This window comes from Sebastes fasciatus, chromosome 15 (genome assembly GCF_043250625.1).
Source record: "Sebastes fasciatus isolate fSebFas1 chromosome 15, fSebFas1.pri, whole genome shotgun sequence".
Taxonomy (NCBI): Eukaryota; Metazoa; Chordata; class Actinopteri; order Perciformes; family Sebastidae; genus Sebastes; species Sebastes fasciatus.
In genome coordinates this window covers 4,981,767-4,999,146 of record NC_133809.1, presented here as the reverse complement: position 1 = coordinate 4,999,146, position 17,380 = coordinate 4,981,767, and the positions used below count along the sequence as shown (strand labels likewise).

Sequence of the window (17,380 nt, the reverse complement as noted above, 5' to 3'; positions counted from 1 at the left end):
TATGCAAATTTCCCCACTGTGGGACTAATAAAGGAATATCTTATCTTATCTTACATACAGTATAATTTATTTCTCTTTTCCCTTTCCTCCAGTTGTTACTCCCTTGTTCCCCATAGTCTTGTTTAAGTTATTTATTGGTAACTGATTCATACCATGAAATTACAGTAAATCTTTGGCTGTATTATAAAGTGATACAATGAAATCTATACAGATGGACATTCTCGTGATCTCACGAGATCTTGTCAGGTTTCAAGTAATGTGTTTGTTTCCGGCAAGTCAGAGCACGGACCAATCAGCGTCCGGTGAGGAACTACTAGCAGCTATGGGCGTGGCTTAGATGTGTGTGACGACACGGAGAGGCGACTGTTGGTTCTAAACAACAACGGCGGCTCCTGAAGAGGTTAGCGTAGCTGCAATAGCATCAGTTATATCAGAACTAAAGAGTATTTCTTCATTGAAAGAAGAGCAAAGAAAAGGTGATGTTTTCGCTCTTCTCCTGACTGGCCTCAGCAAGAGTTTGATTGACAGATAGTTCATCCAATCACCTGCCAAGTATTTTTTTGAAAGTGCCTTCCCTTTTCCAGACAGTTTCCAATGACGGCTTCTCAGATGGTTCTGTGTAATAAACCATCTGGTGGATCAGGCCACACCAAAGACCTAAAATCAGCAGACAAAAATCATGCAAATTTAGAAACTTTACAAGTTACAAATTAGACATAAATCACTGCGGGACAAAGACGACTGTGTTTACGCTATTTTTAGACCAATTATAACGTGCTGCATCCATTTTTGAATAATACTTGCTACCTGACATGCATCGATCGATGAGATAATGACATTTGTAACCAACTGTGGATAACAAATACAACGCACATTATCCCGCAGAGAGTTAAACCTCCCAGCGTATATTTTTCAGCTGCTTGATGGATGTCTTGTTTTTCAATGAAACTCCTCATGTGCATCCTGCAGCCGGCACTCAGACTTGCCAAGGCTGCTCCTCTGCGCTGTTTACTGTAAGCTCCTTAGAGACCCAGAAAAACAAACCTCAGACTGACTGGCCTCATTTCCCTGCGTCTGAGCAAAGAAACGCTCCCCTCCTCTCCTCCTCTCCTCCTCTCCTCCTCTCCTCCTCTCCTCCCCGCTCGTGCAAATGGTTGAAGCCAAACAGCGCATACGTGATAATAAGGATGAACAGGTTTCTAATGGGAAAGGCGATTCGTGGACCAGCGGTGCACGTCGCGCTCTCATCTCAATTGGAGTTCAGTCTCGTTTGCCAGGCGCCGACGAGCCGCAGTTCTATTTTGGGGAGAAAGTGTGTATAATGATTTGGCAAGAAGAGTTTGGATTCGAGCCAATAATTGGGAAAATGAATCCGCCCTGGGAGAGATCCTGAATGTTTTTCTTTCCCCCATGTTCCTCGTGTAATCACGACGTACAGAGAATGAAGTGTTATCCATTTGGACTCCCCGCTCCTTCGGTGATGGTTCTGTTTCACAAGTGGACGGCACGATCTTCAATTAAATAAATCCTCCTGGTCTCTTTTGGTGCTTACCTTTTTTTTTGCGACAGCGCGCAGGGCCTCCCTGTGCTGTTGTGCTGGGGCACGCTTGCTGATACAGGACTTCAGATGGCCTTTGATGACTTCGTAATTGAACATAATTTGGTTTCCTGCCTCCGAACTAATGAGGTGGTGGACAGAGAGAATAGTGGCAGGGAAGAATACAGTCGTTTGCAGACAGGGGAGGGGAGAAACTGCTGGAAAAAAAGAATCTCTGGAGTGAGCGAGCTCAGGTTTTAAAAACAGCTGTCACCCTACCTTACCTCCTCATCACAGTGATAATAACCACATCACTATGCAAAACAGCAGCTCTGGACTTCTTCGTTCTCTGAAAGCTGAGTGTGTCAGGGAAAAAAAATGAGAGGACAGATGGAGGTGAAGCTCATTTATTTCTGCAATTATTGTAATTTTTTTCTGGTAGTTAAATTGGTATTATAACAGTGAGGTTAACCAGCAATATGTCAGGAAGGTTGCGGACAGGAAGGGGATGTTCTATGCAGTGTGGCTTCGAGGAACCTAGGAAGTCAGTAAAAGAAATACAAGCCCTCAGGGAGAAACTTAAAAGTCAAAGAGATGCGAGATGGTGGTGCTTAAACAGCCGTGTCCAAACATTTACAATGGATCCGTCACCACAGCCGAAGATATCAATTGGCACTTCAGCTCTGCGTGGTGGCGGTGCGGCGAGGCGTGGTAGCGGGCAGCTGTAGTCGCACCCCTCGCTTCCCTCGTTTGTCAGCCTGCCGGGGCACCGCTGCACACCGTAGCGCTAACTGCACACTTTGAGCACGGCAGCACACTTTCCCACCTGTCCTACCAACGCTAATGGCCCACAGCACCATTAGCACGCTGGTCCACAGCCTTTTTCCCCGCACGGTGCTGATGTATACAGTACACACCGTCAGCCGGCCTCAATCTGTTTTCCTCGCTATTGACTCGTTTGCTGTTGTAACTTGCAGATTCCCCAATTAGCTGCAGAGCTGGCAACAAGCGCAGCAGCAGAGCTGGCAACAAGCGCAGCAGCAGAGCTGGCAACAAGCGCAGCAGCAGAGCTGGCAACGAGCTCACGCTCAGGTCACCCATCCGCCCCCTCCATCTCTGTCTCGTAGTTGATGCTCAGCGTTGCACCAGTGGAGGGAGGCGAGTCAAGGCTCCGCATTGATTGCTGCAGAATTTTTGTTTGCAAAAGGCAATGGATGGATCAATTTGTTATGATCCTGTGAGAAATCAATGTTTGTGTGTCACACCCCGATACTCCGCTGAAGGCTTTGAAATCCCATCACTAATAACCAGCGAGTCGCTTCTGAAATCGGAGGGATTTTCGCCGGGAACAGATGGAATAATGGTGTGATTTTCATTTCTAAGCACCCACATCCATCTTACAGTATAAGCTGTGGATATTAATTGATGAATCTCTCATTCATGTCTTCATTTGAGCATATTTTAATTGGAGTGACTTTCATGCAAACGTAATTGCTGCAGAGTAGCCCATTAGCAAAATGAAAATGAGTGCTTATAGAATATTAATTCATCATATGGTCATAATTCATTCTGGTTGTGGTAAATCCAAGAACGTGATGTAACGGGTGTCCTTCGGGGTGTATAAAACCCATATAAATCCACCAGACTGTAAATTATAGATAGTACAAAATGTACACACTATAATATTCCTTCCAGTCTCGGCCTACTTACTGTAAGTGGCCCATTTAAATATTCACCATCACCATTACCGACAACTGCAAGATGAGAAATTAAAAGGCTGACTGACATTTTCAAGCCTCTTTTAGGAAAGTGTAATGTCACTTTTCTTTTTCTTTTTTAAATTGGGGTGACGATTGTATAAAATGTAAACGTATTCAGCCATCCAGAAAATGGAGGCTTGTTCACTTGTATCTCTCTGAATCATCTTTGTTAAACACTTGTTTCCAGTGTTGACAGCAAAGGCTTCATTATCTGTTTCAGTCAGGTGAGGATTCAAACCCGAAACATCGAAAGCATCTGTTTATTTAATCCAAACTTGAACATCTGTTCTTTTTACACTTGTGAAATAGGGATCTCTAAAGATTCACATTCCTCCAGTCATCATTGCAAATATGCAATTGTTTCAACAACTTAACAAGAATGAATAACACCAAGTAGTTAGTGTAAATAAACACGCATGTTAACATGTGAACATTTAGCAGCAAGAGATTGAACCCTGGTCCCTGTGATGTTTTTTTTGCTGTTGGCATATATGAGTAGTAGTACAATGTGGTGTAATGTAAACAGAAAACAAAAATAGCATTAAAACTATTTTTTTTTTAGGTTGTAGTGGAGTTAAAAGATACTGTTATCATATGAAACTATAAAACCTAATGAATCCATTGGTACCATCCATGTCATACTAGCTTGTCAAAAAGGAGGCTAAATGACGCTCCAAACTTACACTACATTTTGGTGAGGAAAAACTGGCATGGTCATTTTCAAAGGGGTCCCTTGACCTCTGACCTCATGATATGTGAATGAAAATGGGTTCTATGGGTACCCACGAGTCTCCCCTTTACAGACATGCCCACTTTATGATAATCACATGCAGTTTGGGGCAAGTCATAGTCAAGTCAGCACACTGACACACTGACAGCTGTTGTTGCCTGTTGGGCTGCAGTTTGCCATGTTATGATTTGAGCATATTTTTATGCTAAATGCAGTACCTGTGAGGGTTTCTGGACAATATGTGTCATTTTTTTGTGTTAATTGATTTCCAATAATAAATATATACATATGTTTGAATAAATCAGCATATTTGTCCACTCCCATGTTGATAAGAATATTAAATACTTGACAAATCTCCCTTAAAGGTACATTTTGAACAGATAAAAAATGTGTGATTAATCACGATTAACTATTTTAATCGATTGACATCCCTATTTAATTAACATTAACAGTAACATTAACAGTACCTGTTTATTGAAAATGGCTACCTGCTGCTGATGTCCTTAAAACAGATGAAATCAATATATTTATATTAATAATGAAAAACAAGCTCTAAAGGTTTTAAACTATAACATGATGGTACAGTTGGAATTTAAATCTATCTCCTCTAAGGAGATAGATTTAAATACTACTGTTATTCACATGTTGGTGTGTCGGCCGGTATCCGCAATCCCTAATCAGTTGTGGTTTAATTGCTCTTATTAGACTTGGGCTATTCATCTTCTATAGTTGTCCTGTAATACTCCAATAATATTCCAACTGCAACATTATAGGGTTATGGTGGTGTGTTTAGTGTTAATAGTTAAAGTGCTTTCTTGCGTTATTTGTAGCCTCTAGTTGGGTATCATTAAGGGTTCCAATCAGGATGCTTCTACATATTATGCAGCAGGATGAAGAGACACATTCTACATTTCTACAGTGAATAAGAGATACTAGGAGATATTGGGTTTGGGGCTCCTTCCCCAAGAACATTTGAAGGTTTTTGACTTAAACCTATACAATTTTACACCATTATTATTACTAATTAAATTATTATTTTTATTAAGTATCACAGCCTTTGTCTGAAGTTTCAATTCTTCTGTAAGTGTTTGTCCTGTAAAATCAGATTCTATAAATTAAAAGAACAGTAAATAATGTTTCATTAATTATATTTGTTCACAAATTTAAAAAAAAGTTATAAGTTAAGACAAACAGTTCACTAATTAAAAGGACTGCACCCTCATTCTCACCCTCCGTGCCCCCGTGCTGTGCGTCGGCTCGTCCAGATGTTCTCCACATAGTTTTTATGTTCATACGGTTTATGAGACGTGCCTAAAAATACGCTGGCGTTGCGCCGGTATGAATCTCCCAGAGAACCTGATACTGAGAGGGCAGAGAAGAGTACCGACAGCTTGTGAGAAGTGCAGGTGTGCAAGAAAAAGTCACGGTACACCAAAGAGTAAAATGTAGAACCACTTACCGGTGAGCACCGACCCACGTGGATCACTGGTTTGAGGATGTTATGACTCAGCTGTTGCTCCGCTGTAACTAACAGAGCGTTTGTGTGTTCAGTCATTACTTCACATTTCCTGCAGGCTAGACTGGATATGTCCCCCCCATGGCCAACCATAGTCAGTGGACATTGAGTTAACTAAGAAAACTGAATAATTTGCCCCTCTGGTGTGAACTTGGCGTTTGAATCTGTGGCATAAACTAATATTCATCTGATTTTTTGTTTTGATTTTTGCTGCTGCTTGAGTATTTATTTCTCTTAGTACTCTCCATTTCTCTCTCACTGAAGGTCATTTCAGACACAACGCGACAACGGCACCACTGCGCTCTGAGACCCGTTATTTGTAATGGCTTGCGCCACGCTACGACGTCTTTTCCCTACATCGCCGCTGCACGCTGTGGCGAGCGCAGCTCAAACACGAGCTCAAACTGCGCTGTGTCGCGAGCACAGACTGCTTTATTCCGCCTGGAAACGATAATTTGGTGTAGCTCTATTGTCGTCCGGGTGGAAACAGTAGGACTTATACACGCTGTACAGTTTCAGAAAGGTTGAGATCATGAAAAGGGGAAAAAAGAAATCGGGAGAAATGCAGGAGAATTGTGACTCCGGGAGGAAACCAGGAGAGGGCGATGAAAAACGGGAGTCTCCCGGGATAATCGGGAGGGTTGGCAAGTATGGTGTTAATAATAATAATACAGAAACTGTGCACAGTGTCAGCCCTCGTTTCTTAAGTTTTAACAGACGACATAAGCAGCAAGAACCAATCAGTGAGCTCTCGTGTGTTCTATCACAGCGACTAGCTTCATAACTTTATTGTACAACCAACAATAGGTGCGTCCTTCATGACAAAGTTTTACAATCAGTTGGTTTTGTGAAATGTTGTCCTCTAGCACGCACACACATTTCTGTATGCATTTAAACGAATTATTAGCATTTCATAATGATATTATTCATTCCATTTTCTGCTTCTCTTGCCGCGGTAGAGGACTTTCAGCAGGTATTGATGGCTTTTGTGTGTCGAGGCTCCGCTGCCCGTGACCCTCCGTGGCGCTCGTATTTTACTGAAGAGAGAATCCTGCCAGGCTGAGAGGGTCTGGGAGAGAGTGTCCTTGGTTTTCACTGAGTGAATGAACGAACTGGAAAATATGAAAACCCCTACAGCATAATTCAAATAGTTATGACCTTACTTTAAAATCAATCATCGTGCATTAAAATCAAACATTATGTGTAGAACTTTCATTTAAATTATACATCGCACAAGGCACGGATTTAAACAAAGAATGGAGGACCTTCAGTTCCAGGATTATATCCATCATGAGCTTCACTGTCCTGTTAGCTGTAAGCTACTCAGCTGGTTCATTAATGGGCTGCTTGAAGGACTCTGGGTTGTTATTGCTGTATGCAGGATTCACTGACGGCAATACTGCTATGAGTTTGTGTCAAGAAAGAGGCACAAGAATACTAATCAATAGTGGTGGAAAGTAACTAAGTATTTACTCAAGTACTATACTTTGGTGCAATTTTGTGGTACTTTACTTACTTTTTTGCTACTTTATACTTCTACCCAGCGACATCTCAGAGGGAAATATTACACATTTATTTGATACTTTTACATTAGGGCTGTCAAAGTTAATGTGATAATAATGCGTTAACGCAAAATTGTTCTCAGTTTTTAAAGCTAGAATGAAGATACTGGTATCATATGAAACTGTAAAACCTAATGAATCCATTGGTACCAACCATGTCATACTAGCTTTTCACGAAGGAGGTTAAATAATGCTCCAAACTTGCGCTTAATTTTGACGAGGAAAAACTGGTATGTCCATTTTCAAAGAGGTCCTTTGACCTCTGACCTCAAGATATGTGAATGAAAATGGGTTCTATGGGTACCCACGAGTCTCCCCTTTACAGACATGCCCACTTTATGATAATCACATGCAGTTTGGGGCAAGTCATAGTCAAGTCAGCACACTGACACACTGACAGCTGTTGTTGCCTGTTGGGCTGCAGTTTGCCAAGAAGTATATAACGTTATTAAAATTAGCCCCGTCTTTTCCAGCTGCAATATTAACGTGATGAATACATTAACATATCAATCATTATAATACAGTCATGTGATTCTGAAATGGGCCATTCTGAATAATGGGTACTTCTGGTACTTAAAGTATATTTTGATGCAAAGACTTTTTTCTATTTTTACTTGTAACAGGGTATTTCTACACTGTGGTACTGCTACTTTCACTTAAGTAAAAGATCTTAGTACTTTTCCGCGACAGCTAATCAAAAGTTCAAAATTCTTGAAATCGTGCAGCTGATTTAAATACAACATGAAGCCGAGATAACAAGAAAACATGATCGCAATCTGTGGCTAAATAACATTTTCTCTATTTTCTCTCAATAATGTCAGCTCTCACACACACACACACACACACACACACACACACACACACACACACACACACACCGGTGTTAATCAAATTAAGCTCCTATCAGGGCCTGATTACATCGTTTAACAAAATACTTAAACTACACAAAACAATGACTTAATTACCACAGGCTCCCTGTATTAGAGGTTAGTCAAGATCTAAATACTACTTGATCTCAGACACCATTCAAATGTTTAATGTACACCATCATACTCTCCCACACACCCACACCTCTGCCTCTGTTGCCATGGCGAAGAAGCCAAATAAGGGCGCAAATTAGAGCGGTAGCGAATTCAAAACACTTTATCGTTGCAGTCACAATAAAAACACACGTTGCCATAGTTGCTGAATTCATCCAGAATTTTCCCAGAATTTTAAAGTGAATTGATTTAAGCTGCAGATTGTGTTTATATAATTTTCTTAGGAGTTGTACTTAAAGGAAACATTTGCCACCTCTAATACTATGTAAATAAACAAAGTCGATTAAAGCAATAAAACCCTCAGCGCTGCTATATTGACCCAGAAAGCTGAGTTGTCCTGCTTGCGGAGCCGTGCCTGCAGTGTCTACATGTACCAGGATGCATTGCGTGCAACCTTCTGTTTAACGTCGCCTCTGAGTGGAGTAACGTCGTCACTCCACTCAGCTGCCGGGAAACAAGACACTGGAAACGTCTGTTGGTCTTGAGGAGCTGCAGCATTTTATTTGTGCACAAACTGCAAACTCTACTGTACATTCACTTGATATCTTCACCTCTACACTTAAACTCTCCTCTGCTGCGATCGCTCTTTCTCGTCCGCTCACACCACACACACTGGAGTACTCTACTCTTCTCCAAATGAGCTACGCTACTCTTACAACAACCAGTTGATGTTTGCTCTTTGGCAGCTCAGGTTCTTGACAACCCTGCCGACCATATAATCCCCTCTGCAGCCTCGGCCTCTGCATTTCTACTAGGGCTGGCGATACGATACATATCATGGTACAGGAGTTACGGGCAATATATTGCGCTATTGTAAGCAACGAGATACACCAATCAGCCATGACATTAGGACAGCATTGGCACCCCGACCAGTCTGCGGCTAAGCAGCCCCATACGCAATAAACTGCTCCTCACTGTGTGTTCTGACACCTTTCTATCGCAACCAGCATTCACTTTTTCAGCAATTTGAGCTCCAGTAGCTCTTCTATTGGATCGGACAACACGGGCCAGCCTTCGCTCACCACTTGCATCAATGAGCCTCGGGTCTGACCCCGGTTTTCCTTCCTTGGACCACTTTTGGTAGGTCCTGACCACTGCAGACTGGGAACTAGCCATGTTGTCAAAGTCGCGCACATCCTTACACTTGCTCATTTTTTCTGCTTCCAACACAAAGTTCAAAATGTTCACTTGCCGTCTAATATATCCCCCCCCGCCCTCCCCCACTGCCAGGTGCCATTGTAACGAGATAATCAATGTTATTCAGTGGTCTTCATGTTATGACTGATTGGTGTATATTAGGATTTTTTTAAATCAAATTTTAGTATAGTATAAAGAGCACACCGCCATATGCATAAAATATGAGTTAAAAAAGTTAATTTTCAAGCAATCAGAGCAGTGGGATCTGCATCTGCATTTATCACAGTCCCTGACGAAACATAATACTGCGATATTCAATATTTTCTTACCCCCCAAATTTCTTTGGTCACATACTCTCGCTTCAATAACTACGACTGAATATCTGAGTCAGCCAAAACACTGTCAAATGTATCATCGTCCATAACATCCTCTGCATTCATGTATTGGGATGCCATTTTCGCAATTTGCAATACAAGCGAAGAGAACAAAGAAGTTTTGTTTGTGAGTGGCATCTAGAGCACGCCCCCTCGCTGGCTACCCAGAGAAATCCAAGATGAAATAGCAGTTGCAGAGTTTGCAGCTGCAGCTCTCTGGGTCACCGTGGTGACGAAAAGAGAGCTGAGCCGGAAGGCAAAGCTCTCGATCTACCGGTCAACCTTCGTTCCTACTCTCACCTATGGTCATGAGGGTTGGGTCATGACCGAAAGAACGAGATCGCGGGTACAAGAGGCCGAAATGGGTTTCCTCAGGAGGGTGGCTGGTCTCTCCCTTAGAGATAGGGTGAAAAGCTTAGTCATCCGTGAGGGCCTCGGAGTAGAGCCGCTGTTCCTTTGCGTCGAAAGGAGCCAGTTGAGGTGGTTCGGGCATCTAGTAAGGATGCCCCCTGGGCGCCTCCCTTGGGAGGTGTTCCAGGCACGACCAGCTGGGAGGAGGCCACGGGGAAGACCCAGGACTAGGTGGAGAGATTATATCTCCACACTGGCCTGGGAACGCCTCAGGATCCCCCAGTCAGAGCTGGTTAATGTGGCCCGGGAAAGGGAAGTTTGGGGTCCTGTGCTGGAGCTGTTGCCCCTGCGACCCGATCCCGGATAAGCGGTTGAAGATGGATGAATTGATGGACCCTTGTACCTTTTAATCAAAGAATCAGATGTTTTCTAACACAGATTTATACTTTATTGGAAGCCAAACACCTATAGTATATACTCTCCTTCTGTCTCACTTTCATTCTGTTTCTCTCACACTACTATTCTTACAAATTATTACTCTTCTCTCACAGGCACTGTTATTTTTTCTCCTATTCTCTCCACACAGTCGTTTCTTTGACATCCTGTCAATCTCACTTCTCAGTCACACCTCTTCTCTGTCTCACACAAGCAATAGAAAGCGGTAATGATGGTGTGTGTGAGAGTACAATTTACAGCCTAAAGAAACTCCTACATTGCAAAGAAAAAAGAACTGTTCATTATTTTATATTATGACCAGAGACCCCTGTTTGCCATTAATTGAACTTGTATATCTGACTTGCAGCAGCTCTTGCCTCTGTGTTTTCTGTAATTAAAACCAAAGCTTTAATCTGCCACTGACTATTTGGCTAAACAGGCTTTCCCCTCGTACATTTACATTTTATACATAGGAAAGTGAATTCCTGCTTTCTCTCTTGTGTAATCCTAGTAGTTGACAGTAATGCTCACGACTCACGTATTTCTTGGAATAACATATCCCCCAGACATATGAATAACATATGTTGCACCATTTGTAGGTTGTTTCTTACACTGGTGGCCCAGAAAGCCAACAAGATGTATAAATTTGAAAAAATGTGAACTTCCATTATTTAGAAATGTGGTTTATGTGGATGGAGCATTCACTGCTGCTTCAGGGACAGTTTGTATTTTTCTATAACTATGACGCATCACTTCCTGTGAGCAGAAAAGACTTTCATTTTCATTTTTTGGTAGATATATCAAATCCTGCTGTTTTAGTGCCACATAGTGAGAGGTGTTTTTGTTAAGAAAACTTGCTAAATGCAGTTTGAAATTCATTCATTCATTCATTCAGTGACTCACCCTGAAAGGTTGAGTACTCACACACCATGACCACATTGTAATTACAGTCCCCCAGTACATAATTATAAAGTGACCAATCACATAACAAAGAGTCATACAGGATGAAAAAGCAAAAGGAAACTACAGGTGATGGCTGATGTGGAAATGAGTAAAGTTTTCCCATGTATCCCTCAGAACAGCATCCTCCTGTTAAGCTGCCAGTCATGTCCCTCTAAACACGACGTCTCCGGCTGCTCTTGTGTTTGTAGAAAACGCCATCCTGGCCTTCGGGAACGGATCGGATTCGAAAACGGGCGCCAGCCAGCCCGGGATGCCCAGTCCGGCGACGGACAACCAGATCCCGCACTCGGCAACCACCGCCCCGGGCGTCTCCATGGAAACAGAGCAGAACATTCTGAGAGCACAGATACCTACTCAGGTGAGACGAGATGCGAGACTGAAAATGTGATTTTTTAAAAATTATTATTTCAAATAGAGAGGCGCTAATGGAGAGACGGCCTCACTCAGAATTGGGTCGCGCTACTGCAGATAACTTGGGGCGTTTGTTTTAACCTGCAAGGGAGCAGCGGACGGGTGGGATTTACATTGTCTGCATAATTTAGATAGCGTCCGGTACAAAGTCAGTCACGCGCGAACCGAGATGAAGAGAACTGAGGCAGTGTCTGTTTGCCTTGTGCACAAAATACACGTTACAAGAGATTATTAGAGTGTCCAAAAAAGAAAGAAAAAATATTTTTACATTGTCGTTTTAATTGTCACTTTTGCATCTAAATTACAGTTAAACAGTTAAATAAATAAATAAATAAAGTAGATCAAAGAGAAGCAATTAATAACTAGTGCCACAACGGTTTCAATAAACTACTTTTTGGTGCGGAGACAATTCCCAAGATGCAATGCTTCGCGTTTGCTGCTAATATGATAGTCGTGCAAATTACAATTATCTCTAAACTTGTTAGTCAGAACAAAAAAATAATGATCCAAGAGTTTCCTAAATGTCAGTTTCCTCCTCATTAGAGTTCCACCGATGTAGATTTTTGAGGGCCAAATTGATATGTGCGAGTTAAATAAAAGAAAATTATTACAATTATCCTTTAGTGCAGAAAGTATAAATAATAATACGACAAAAAAAACAAGACTTTTCAACTGTAAAATTCCCTAAAATACTGAGTCAAAATATGGTAAATAAGGGTAAAACATATTTGTGCAGCTATTTCTAATTGTATATGTGCAGACTTACAGTGCATAATGTGACAAGCTGGTATTGGCTGATGAAGTCAATACATTCGTCAAGCTCTACTGCCTCATCATAGACTAACCTATTGAGTGTTTATCATGTAGAGGATTTTGGATGAAAGAAGCTTTGAGATTGGATGTAACTTCATTGATCGCAGTGGGGTCATTAGACCTTTGTAGCAGTAAATGGAGTCAGCACACAAATAAGAGCATAAAACAAAACAACATAATGAGAATTAAAGAGTTAAGACAATTAAAACAAGCAGCCAAACTGGATGTAAGCAAATGTGTGTTACATAAGCTTATGCTATTAGTAGTTTGAGACTTTACTGGAGAGGAAAAATACAGAACACTTAAACGGTCTCATATTCATAACTGCTTCATCAACAGTATAAACAGGTTCTGTAAACATCATTAATGTAGCCCCATACAATGAAGTAGTACAGTAAACAAAGGTTAAACTCTGTTGAACATAAATTTTAATGTGGACAGCCTGTTTTGCATTAAGCATGCATTATTACACACAGCGTTTCAGATGTTAATAATGAGGAGACATTTATAAATAATATAATTTACTCCAGGCTAAGGAAATTTGCTCCATGCATTTGGCTTATAATGGGAACGCCTCCCAAAAATATGCTTTAGATAACATAATTGACAATCCGCCAACAGATATAAATAAACTTCACAAGCTAAATGTATAACTAGGCCACTTGCTTATTTCCAGAGGGAAAGCTGAAGAAAAGGGCCAAAAGCCTAATAACATATTCACGGGTCCTCTGAACTCCTCGTCCCACGCACACTTCTTTCAACAGTCTGTATCATCCTCTGATTGCTTTGGACTTAATATTATGGTACAAAGATAAATAGGGAAGTGACACTTTGTTGAACATGGATATTTTTTCACCTGATAGTTGAGTGTCAACTCAGGTTCAAATAAAGTGTCGCTGAGTCGACACCAGTCAGAGTTAATTAATCCAGTAAATGCGCTCTGGACAGCTGCCCCGAGTCATATCACCACACATACAACATTTCAGCCATCATCCTAAAAACTGTCTGTCATAAATCAACAAAAATTGAATTTACACAAGAATGTTGCTGTGCATTTCAATCAGATGTGGCTTATCCACAGTAGCAAGTATATGAAAAGGAAAGATGGGCTACCTTACTGTTGGCAATAAACTTTCAGGTTAAACTTATTTTGGAAAAAGAAATATTCTATGTTTTATATAAAAAAAATTGACAATATATTACCTTTTTTCATTAAATTTTGCGACATACTATACTATGACTTTTTTCAACATACTATACCGAGACTTTTTTTGACAGACTATACTTTGACTTTTTAACGAACTTTTTCGACATACTATGCTATGTTTATAAAATTTTCGATATCTTATACTAGACTTTTTTTCATGACATTTTTGACATACTATACTATAAAGTTTTTTATGACTTTTTTCGACATACTACTATGATTTTCTTTCATGAAATTTTTCTGACATACTATACTATATCTTTGTTTAACTAACTCTTGTAGGATTTTTTTTGTGAAATTTCTCAACATACTTTGTCAAAAAATTTCATGAAAAAGTAATAGTATAGTATGTCGAAAAATGTCATGAAAAAATGTCATAGTATAGTATGTTTAAAAAAATCATAGTATATGTCAAAAAAATGTCATCAAAAAAGTCATAGTATGTCGAAAAAAATTTATGACAAAATGTCATAGTATAGTATGTCTAAAAATTTCATGAAAAAAATTCATAACAATGTCATTAAAAGCCGTACAATCAATTAAGTCATGCAATAAAGTTTAGTAACATCATATGCACAACAATGATAGAGAAGCAGTTGTCAATGAAAATCTTTAATCTCAGGCTCCCTTCAACAGTACTCATTAAATATGTTTAAAAAGAAAGTCAAGTCAAAAAACAATGGAAATCTCAGACATAAAATAATGCAAACTTAAAATAGTTAAGTACAACATATATCAAAGAAAAAAATATACATTTGTGGTAGACAGAAATTGCAAAATGAATAAACTGTAATGTAGAAAACTTCAATGCATGAGAAGTATAAATATATATGCATACGTATATATATATATATCGAAAAAAATCATTGTATAGTATGTTGAGAAAAAGTCGTAGTATGGTGTGTTGAAAAAATGTAAATAAGTCATGTTGAAAAAAAGTCATACAGTACGTTGAATTTTTTATTTTTTTTTAAGTCATGAATAAGTCAGTTTGTCAAAAAATTTTTTTTTAAAGTGATAGTATAATATGGCGAAAAAAAAGTAAAAGTATAGTATGTATAAAAAATATATATATATTTTTTTTAAAAAGCCATAGTATATTAAGTCTAAAATTATCAAAAAACTCAGTCTGTCGAAAGAAGTTATAAAAAAGTCACAAAGCTTTATAGTATATCAAAAACTTCATAGTATATGTTGAAATATATCACAAAAAGTCATTCTAGACTTTACAGGTAAATTAGTGTAATGGACGCTATAATTGGCCACAGCCATAATAATCACAGCACGCCGTATGATTGGTGTTTTTTTCCCCTGGGACATATTTACATATATACACGTTTCTGGTGATGTTTGTCTGTATGAATTTATGAGACAGAAACGGGCAAAGAAAATAAAAAGAAATGGAAAGGAGTATAATTGACATCTGATGGGTTAAAGAAGTTTTAGTGCGAAGGCTAGAGAGAGAGGAAGAATCCAAGAGATGGAACTTGACTGATTGAAGAGGTTATTCTGAATATGTTCACAAAGAAAAGCATGTCTCGCTTTGAAATTACATCTGGCTGATAAGTGGCAATGTCCTCGTCCTAGCTAGTCTTATTTTTCAAACTGTGGACGCTGTACTCGCATAGTTGCTCAAAGAATTTGTCCTCCAGGATGAGTTTTTTCCCCCGCTGCTTGCGTCAAGTAGATGTTTCCTGGTGTGAAATCTGGAAGGAGATAACAGTTTGTTTTATTATATTACTGAAATAGATGGATGACTAATCACAACTAGGGCTGTGTATCGGCAAGAATCTGGCGATATGTACCATGATACAGGGGTAATGATTCAATTGCGATACTGTAAGCAAGGTGATATATTGATTTATTTTAAATCTAATTTTAGGAAAACTGTTATATGTATAAAATCTAAGTAAAACAATGGCTACTATGGGGACTAACATCCTTACACATGACTACAACTGGACTCATTGGATCCACAAGAGTCTCAGCTTTACAGTGAAACCCAATTTATGTAATTCTAGACTGTTTAGGGACCCCAGTATACAGAAATATTCAAATAACGCATCTGCATGGAATTACTATAAAGTGGGCATGTCTGTAAAGGGGAGACTCGTGGGTACCCATAGAACCCATTTACATTCACTGATCTGGAGGTCAGAGGTCAAGGGACCCGTTTGAAAATGGCCATACCAGTTTTTCCTTGCCTAAATTTTGCGTAACTTTGGAGTGTTATTTAGCCTCATTTGGATTTTTACGAGCTTAATTACAAATCGATAGTGTTTTGGAGAATCGATATATACTATAATATCACAATACTCATGTGTATTGATATTTTCTTACACCCCTAATCACGACACGCGTTTGTTTTCCTTTAGGTAAACGAGAACGACAGATTGTGGGGCGACGAAGGAGACTCAACTCTTCCCTCTCCGGGCTTGTCTGACCGCGGAGCCGAGCCCGTCCGCCTGTCCTTGCTGCTGGGCCTCGGTTGGCTGCTCCTGCTGCTGCTCTCCGACCAATAAGCTGCCACGCTCACCTGGCCTCCATGGACAAAACTCCAGACCTGGGGTGGGGTTGGGTGGGTGGAGGGGTTGGTGTGAGAGAGAGAGAGAGAGAGAGAGAGAGAGAGAAAGAGCCATTACTACGTGTCAAATGACGGTGGGGGAAAGGGTGGACTCTGTCCTGCCCCGCTCCCCTCTCCCTCTCCGTCACAAAAATCACACTTAATCTCTTTTTTGTGAATCATGACTCAGAGCAGATGTGTTGTGCAGCCCACGCCCTTGACAAGACCGCCGGAGAGGGTGCCACTACCGCACCGCAGGGGGTTTGGGAGTGGAGGGGACCAGGAAGAACACACCTCATTTCACGCCTCCCCAAATACAAACTGTTACACATGCAAACTTTGCTCATATGAAAATAAGGTCCAAGCCACAGTGGATTCAGAAGGTGTACAGTGAAGAGACACTGACGATGCAGTGAGGGAAAACTCTAAAAAACATATATATTAAAAAGAAAAAAAAAAGATTTTCTTTGTCCCTGAACATTCCTTGGTGTAAAAGAAAAATATTAAATGTTAAGTCTCAGATGAAGTGTTACATGAGATTTAAGGTGGATGTGTGTGTTTGTCCACATGCAGCACTCTGCTCATTCAGCTTTGCTCTTTATTATAACACTTTTTGTTATTTTTTATTAGACATGATTTTGTTACCCAGAATGTTAGATGGAAGCACATAATATATAGTTATACTCGAGACAAATCACAATGAGATTCTTTGTTTGTTGTTGTGTTTTAAGTTGCAGGATGAAGAGTTCATTTCCAAATAAAGATATAGAATGAATTAAGTTGAAATTTAAGGGTCAAATAAGATTAAGATGATTTCCCAAAGTGTGTTTTTAAGTGTTTTATTTTGTCGAAGAAGGACCTACATTACTTCCTATGTAATTTGTTTTCATTTTAAAGCTAGAAATAATTTTGTAAGAGTCAATGTCACTTTTCACAAATGGTGGATACTTCACTTTGGAAGGGAACTCTTCATATATTCAT

General features: G+C 40.0%; 1 protein-coding gene across 4 annotated transcripts in view; it reads left to right on the top strand.

Moving 5' to 3' along the window:
• gfra4a (GDNF family receptor alpha 4a) overlaps positions 1-16,860 on the top strand; it is a 314,196-nt gene extending 297,336 nt beyond the window's left edge. For all 4 annotated transcript variants that reach the window (XM_074660851.1, XM_074660852.1, XM_074660850.1 and 1 more), the window contains 2 exons: positions 11,594-11,763; positions 16,212-16,860. In XM_074660851.1, the coding sequence (XP_074516952.1) occupies positions 11,594-11,763; positions 16,212-16,358 (317 nt within the window). In that variant the 3' untranslated portion in view covers positions 16,359-16,860. The remainder of the gene's footprint in view (positions 1-11,593; positions 11,764-16,211) is intronic.
• Positions 16,861-17,380: the final 520 nt, after the last annotated feature.